General features: G+C 38.3%; 1 protein-coding gene across 1 annotated transcript in view; it reads left to right on the plus strand.

The window, feature by feature from the left end:
- The first annotated feature begins 3300 nt into the window (after positions 1–3300).
- LOC121380015 (autocrine proliferation repressor protein A-like) overlaps positions 3301–7500 on the plus strand; it is a 25761-nt gene continuing 21561 nt past the window's right edge. The window contains exons 1-2 of the mRNA XM_041508730.1: positions 3301–3435; positions 6692–6806. Coding sequence (XP_041364664.1) covers positions 3411–3435; positions 6692–6806 — 140 coding nt within the window. The 5' untranslated portion in view covers positions 3301–3410. The remainder of the gene's footprint in view (positions 3436–6691; positions 6807–7500) is intronic.

Consider the following 7500-nt stretch of genomic DNA (forward strand, 5'->3'; position numbering starts at 1 on the left):
GGACATGCAATGACCTTATATTCACAAAGCATGAACCGGTAGGAAACATAAAATCGGAGTTATAACCCATTTGTACCCTTTTGCGTTTCTTTTTTTGAAGAGTATATATAAATGATAAAAGAAAACAAGTGTACAGTATATATGTATTTTAAAAAACAATTTAAAGAAATAATGATCATTTTACATGTTTCAATGTTATCTTCAGAAAGGATCTGCTAAATAACTGCTAAATATGACGTCATACATATTATGACGTTACTGTAGTAGAAGGGGATTGATTTAATTACGTCATTGTTGCTTTTATCTAACGAAGAGCATTAAGAAGTGGACAAAACTTTCTAATAAAATACATTTCCTTTGTCTTTCTTTTCATTTCATCATTGGTATCTATGTGATAAAATGGGAAAATGGTGAATTTAATATCTTTTTGTGCCGCATTCACAAACAGCCCCCGCCCTATCCGATGGTAGTTTATAATATTAGATGATTACTGGTTACAGAAGGAGTTAAAGTCGCACGCCCTAGTTTCAGCCCGCGAAAATTAATTCTAATTTTGGTTAATTTACAAAACGGTAACACACTAGATCACGTTTTTATAAAATAGAGTGAAAAAGCAGGTTTTATATCGATAAATACCATGGGAATCCCCGTGACCCAATTACTTGAAATAATTTTGAAAGTTAGTATTCGGATGTCACCGGTAGATGTCGCTCGAAGCACAGAAATGCAAATTTCCCAGAGTGCACACAGACTTGGGGTGCGTTCCTTTCACCTCTCCTGGGCATGTTTCAACTGTTCTGTCCTAAACAGCGAGAGGAATGAGTTTGGGTGCTTCTGTTGAGAAAGTGGCTGCTGCAGCAATCATGATACTTGAATCGGAATAAGACGACAATGATATTCCGTCACTGACCATGTTGACTATACTACAGTGTTTGGAATAATAAATTTTATATATAAACCGCAATTAGCCTACGTTTGCTATTCGGCACCGGGTACTGTTGTTTTTAAGGGTTTGTAACGTTTTGTATTGAGATACTTACTTGTCTGAACTTTATTTTTAATGAAAAACCTCACAAATGAACGACAAGCAAACGACAACAAATCGGTTGATTGCGCGAACCGTGCACGAGAAAACAAACCGAACCAAAATGATAACGGCCACGTGGTATACCAACGTATGTGACGTTGAAACGGAAAGATCCCCCCTAAAAACAGATTAGACCTTGTCTGCTCAACGGTTTTTTCTCAAACGCGCGTGCGTTTTTAAGATATACGAAAAATGCATTTTGTAGTATTACAAACACCAGGATTACCAGGATTACCAAAAAAACACTTCAGGTGAATGGAAATGTATATTCTAAATAATAAAATATAAGTAAAGTGCAATTTTATTTGTGAGAAAATGGGTTTAATAGCGAAAAACAACGGCGTAATGGTTAACAACTAGGGCGTGTCCCTATAAGTAATGGCCCTATCACACTGTAGCGTATCGTACTAGCGTATGTCAGCGTATGAAAAATATCACTCATACGCTGGTATACGCTGACATACGCTAGGGGTACGTTAGGCATAGGTTGTATACGTTTGAAGCACGCTGGCATACGCTGGCATACGGCGAAGTAGAAAATTATTTTTAAGCATGTTTAAAATTTGTGTGCGTACTCCGACGTATGGTTTATACGCTAAGCATACGTTAGGCAGACGCAGAATACGCTAGAGGTACGTGACTCCTAGGTCGAGTACGCTGGCCGTACGCTGACATGAAGGTGTACCGTATAGTTAGCGTATTGATAGCGCATGAGTAACGTACTTCTAACGTATGTCTGACGTATCTGCAACGTATACGCTAGCCATACGCAGAGTACGCTGGCCATACGCTGGTCACACGCTGACATACGCTGGTCATACGCTGTCATACGCTAGCCATACGCAGAGTACGCTGGCCATAGGCTAACATTTCCTGACATTCGCTGGTCATACGCTGGCCATACGTTGGCCATACGCTACTCATACGCTACGCATAGGTTAAATACGGTAAGTATACGCACAATTCTGCATTTTCAAGGGCTTGTTGTGCGTATGAAAATTATTTTATGAATTTTCATACACAACTCATACGTTTCTCTCATACGCTATAGTGTGACAGGGTCATAAATCAATTAAAACCACAATGTGGTGACAACACCATTGTCAATGAGTCGTGGGCGATACGATAATATAAAATGTGGTGGAGAAAAAAGAGGTGTGATTGGAGAGTTCATATGGCACCTTTACGGCTACACTAATGGTGATAAATAACCACGAATTAATCGATTATATACCTAATCTTTACATACTTCACTCGAGAATGTGAAAACACTTGTATTTCGCTGTCACAGGGCTATATCCAAGAATCAAATCTCTCTCTCTCTCTCTCTCTCTCTCTCTCTCTCTCTCTCTCTCTCTCTCTCTCTCTCTCTCTGTGTGTGTGTGTGTGTGTCTGTCTGTCTTTCTGTCTCTCCCCTCACTATCTATTCTCTCTCTCTCTCTCTCTCTCTCTCTCTCTCTCTCTCTCTCTCTCTCTCTCTCTCTCTCTCTCTCTCTCTCTCTCTCTCTACCGGCCTCGGTGGCGTCGTGGCAGGCCATCGGTCTACAGGCTGGTAAGTACTGGGTTCGGATCCTAGTCGAGGCATGGGATTTTTAATCCAGATACCGACTCCAAACCCTGAGTGAGTGCTCCGCAAGGCTCAATGGGTAGGTGTAAACCACTTGCACCGACCAGTGATCCATAACTGGTTCAACAAAGGCCATGGTTTGTGCAATCCTGCCTGTGGGAAGCGCAAATAAAAGATCCCTTGCTGCCAATCGGAAGAGTAGCCCATGCAGTGGCGACAGCGGGTTTCCTCTCAAAATCTGTGTGGCCCTTAACCATATGTCTGACGCCATATAACCGTAAATAAAATGCGTTGAGTGCTTCGCTCTCTTTGTTTCTGTCTCTCTCCATGTTTGCCTGAGTGTCTCTCTTTATCTGTCTCTCTTTCTCTATATCTCCCTCTCCCTCTCTCTCTCACTTTCTATCTCCCTCTCTCCCGCTCTCTCACCCATTTCTGAGAGCAATTTAGTGTTCATATCTAATTGCTTTTATTATACTGTTAGTTATTCGTATGTCTCTCTGAGCACGAGACTGTCACATGATTAAAACAGATAGAGAAAACTTGTCCCAAGTCCATCGATATCACAGAAACCTTGCACATATCGTTAACTCGACAACCATGCTACATGTGGCGGTGCTGTTGCTATTGGTGTATGTGGGAGTCCCTGGAGTGACGTCATCGGCGCTTTCGGACTATGTATTTAGACCTGACCCCCACTACAAGTATGAAATATTAAAAACCATTAAAGGTGTGGGATACACCCATTATGTCATCAATATGACGTCACAGAAGTGGAAAACGGGTAAGTTATGTCACCATTGTATTGTTTATAATATTTTTTAAATACTGTGTTGTTGAATATATAACTTTAAATTCCTAGTGATAAAACAAAGATTTATTTAGTAAAAATGTTAACATGTTTTATATACTAGTATTCCTGTTCAGGGCAGTTTGTGGAATATGTTGTCAAAGCTAAATCATAATACATATATTCGTAAATATGTGCGAAAAAGATTATATAACATCTAAACAACATAATGCAATAGAGTGTTCTAGTGGTGTCATTAAACAAAACAAACTTTAACTTTAAAGCAATAGTGTGAAACATTACTGTTTGTTAACGACTCCTCGTCTCATTTTAAACTACTGTATGGCTTTTTGGTGTCCAGCATGCTGCCACACGTTTTCCTCCACCCCATAGATGTACGGAATGTTTGTGTGCAGTTTTCGTTGACCAGGGCTTTAGCTAGGATTCTTTGTTGGGGGGGGGGGGGGGGGGGGGGGGGGGGGGGGGGCAACTGAGTAGTTAATAGTCTAAAACTTCTTAAACGGTTAAGAAGAGAATTTTCTTTAAGTTTTTAAAAAACATTCCGGATATTTTTCTGCAACTCTCCTCTTAACATACCAGTAATATCGCGTAGTCTGGTGTGGTGTTTGGCATGACGAGGAGTGACGTAGCATTACGTGGTGTGGTGTTGCGAACTCTTGTATATGATGGAAAGTTGGGAGTGTTTAAAATTATTGGGTGTGATTAAAAGATTAATTTTTTTAATTCAAGTCTTTATGTCGATTTGGATAATATATAATTATAACACAATTGAAAACTGTAGATCAAGAATCAATGAAAGCAATGCTGTTGAATGACGCATGTGCACGGTTATTAAGAATGAATGAATATTTAACGACACCCCAGCACGAAAAATACATCGGCTATTGGGTGTCAAACTATGGTAATGCAAACAAATAAGGTGATGATCAACATCAATATAAAAATTCAAGATTTAAATAAAAACAGTGTAAAGAACTGTGCAAAAATACAAATATCACAGATAGATACTGACTTTTACTCAAAATTTCAATTTGTGCTGTATTGACCAATCTCAAAGATAAAGTTACATCCCTGCACCACGGTGAGGTTACAGCACGCGCAGGGGCGGTTATTAAGTGTCCAACACAGTCGATAACCTGAAGTTGAAATATATATACGTGGCTTTTGTTGAAAGTCATGATGTCTTTCATTTTTGTTGGGTTTGTTGTTTGTTTTTTCGGGGGGGGGGGGGGTGTTGCTGAGGGGATTTGGGTTGTGTGTGTGCGTGCGTGCGTGTGGGTGGGTGGGTGGGTGGGTGTGGGTGAGTGGGTGTGCTTGTGGGGCTTTTTGGGGGGGGGGGGGGGGTGAAGGTTTTCATTATAATATTAAATACAAACGTATATCTATATTTAACCAAAACTGGTATCAATACCAAATATGAAACATATTCAGAGTACAGGTTTATAAATAGTGACACTTTTAATAACACATTGTCAACTACCTTACGTCTGTATGTACGCACTGAGTACAGCATACAAGTAGTCAACATACTGTAGTTATCTTGGTCAGGTCGTGTGGTTAACAAATACAATCTAGTCGTGTCTGGTTTTGTCTTTGTCGCAAAGATAAAGGTGTGTATACAAATTAGTGATGGGTATTCTCTTGGTGATATACTTATCTGATAAAATAGATGCATTGTTACTGAACGCTTTCAGTAAATAGATAACTATAATCACCTGTACACGACTGCCAAAACTAACCGGCTGAACCTTCAAATACTGTTACACTATATTAGAATAAGTGTAGTCAGGTGTTAACAGATTGACATATGGTTTTTAAAAAATATATATACTCTTCCAAAAACGTAGGAGAACCTGAAATATTAATCAACTACTAGACCGAACATACGTTTTGACCACAGACATCCTAGTAACGAACGTTCAGGTCTGTTTATCAACACACCAAAACACATTCCATAGTTTGCACGTGCATTACGCATTTCCCACGTACACGTGCGTGGGGTGTCATTCTCATTTTTGAGAATTTCCAGAAAGGTCTATTAATCACTGTGAAACATTATTTCTGTCAATCTTTTTCATTCTGTTGATCATATAGTTGCTATTGTTTTGTTTATAGTCATTTTTATTGTTTGAATTTGCGATTTACTGATAAAAAGAAATCAAATTTCAAATTTCACTTCTGACCCCAATCGTTCTTCAAGATCTTTGGTGGTCATAAAACCTACTGTAATACTGAACTACTGGTTGTAATGTTTGCCCAATGTATTCACTATTATCATATAACCATTCCCCACAGCTAATATACTTTACAATTCTGGCAATTGTAAATTCTTATTTGAGTTCTCCTACTTTTTTGAAGAGTATATATAATGTGGTAATAGGCATGTGTGATGACACTTTACTGACAGTGTGTGTCGCAAGACACTTGTCATGACATTTATCAGGTGCCCTAGTGTCTGTAAAAATATTATAATATAATTATTATATTTCTCTATATATACAGGTATAGGTATAAGTATAAGTATAGGTATAGGTATGCTATAAGTATAAGTATACTATAGGTATATACATGTGGGATTTGGCTATTCCATTCTCGGATACATAATTTGATGCGATAATAATTAATTTACCTTTAGTATTGGAAACTTATTCTTCAAGAATACAACATATCCATAAGCGTACGAGACAGGGCCGGGTGAGGGTGGGGCAACTGATTCACTAGTACTGGAGTAAATCCTCAAATTCGGGCAAAACAGATAAAGATATTCTGGCAAAATGTGCTAAACTGAGCCCTTTTTACTGTGTATTTCTATCATTCTACCCGCAAAATTTGAAATGCGTAGTGATTCGTTTGCAACCCTATATAGCTGTTTGGCAGTAATGCTAATATGAAAATAATTATTGTCGAGATTGAGGCATTTTTGTTTAATTCAGGCAACAACCAGCCTGCTGCCGTTTGGTGGTAGGGATATTCTCTGCGACGACATTTGGTTTTCTTTCTAGACCAAGTGTCAGAATAATTACATGGTATATGAATGAATGAATGAATGAATATTTAACGACACCCCAGTACAAAAATAAACATCGGCTATTGGGTGTCACAAATGGTAATGTTAATGGCAAACTCGCTGGAGGTATTGCCAAAAAAAATTAACATTCCTTTCATTTATTCCCTAATATCATTCTGATTTAAAGATCATACACCTCAGCAGTTAAAGACTATTTTTCAGAGGCGGTATCCAGTCAGCCAATTTGGTGGCATTATCTATCTATGACGGTGCCGGATAAACTGAAGTTCCCCAATGATGGTTTTCTCTTCATAGATGGTGGAGGAAATCACAGCCCGTGAGTTTAATTCATGTTTAGAAATATTTTAGCCTAGTTTCCATAAAATCTGTACTCATACGTCATCAGTCGATCGACGCAGAATGGCGCAGATCAAAGAAACGTTTTATGCGAACACATAATCGCAGACGTTAGATCGAGGATGCTGAAACTTGGGTGTCCTCCCATTTTGCCTACAGCCCAGTTTGCCCACATTCGGTATGAAAAGATGCCATCCCCAATTAAAAGTGGAGCATTCCATGTATGGTCCCTACGTATAACAATAACATGACAAAATAATATGACAGACACATATTTTATTATAATTCCAATCTCTAAAAATCCCTTTATTATAAACCCTTGGATTGGTCAAATTCGTATCACGTGACGATAAAAACTGGCATTCATAGCACCATGAATCTCAGTTTAGCACTATTTTTAGCTATATAGCCGGAACTACTTTATGAATTATGTCAACAAAGGAATCCCCGAGGAATTTCCTTGAGATTCTATTTTTAGACATCAAACAGTAATCGTCTGCTGTCAAACTTCTAAACATCTTCACATATAAATTATACCATACAAAATAGGTCGCTTCAGACATTTTTATTAAAGGTTAAAAGTTATTGAAATTACTTACGTTATATGTTTATAGTGAATTCAAAATCCCACAGCTAAAAATCAATTTTGCCGATCCAAAAAAAGTATATAATTC

Source organism: Gigantopelta aegis, chromosome 8 (genome assembly GCF_016097555.1).
Source record: "Gigantopelta aegis isolate Gae_Host chromosome 8, Gae_host_genome, whole genome shotgun sequence".
Classification (NCBI taxonomy): domain Eukaryota; kingdom Metazoa; phylum Mollusca; class Gastropoda; order Neomphalida; family Peltospiridae; genus Gigantopelta; species Gigantopelta aegis.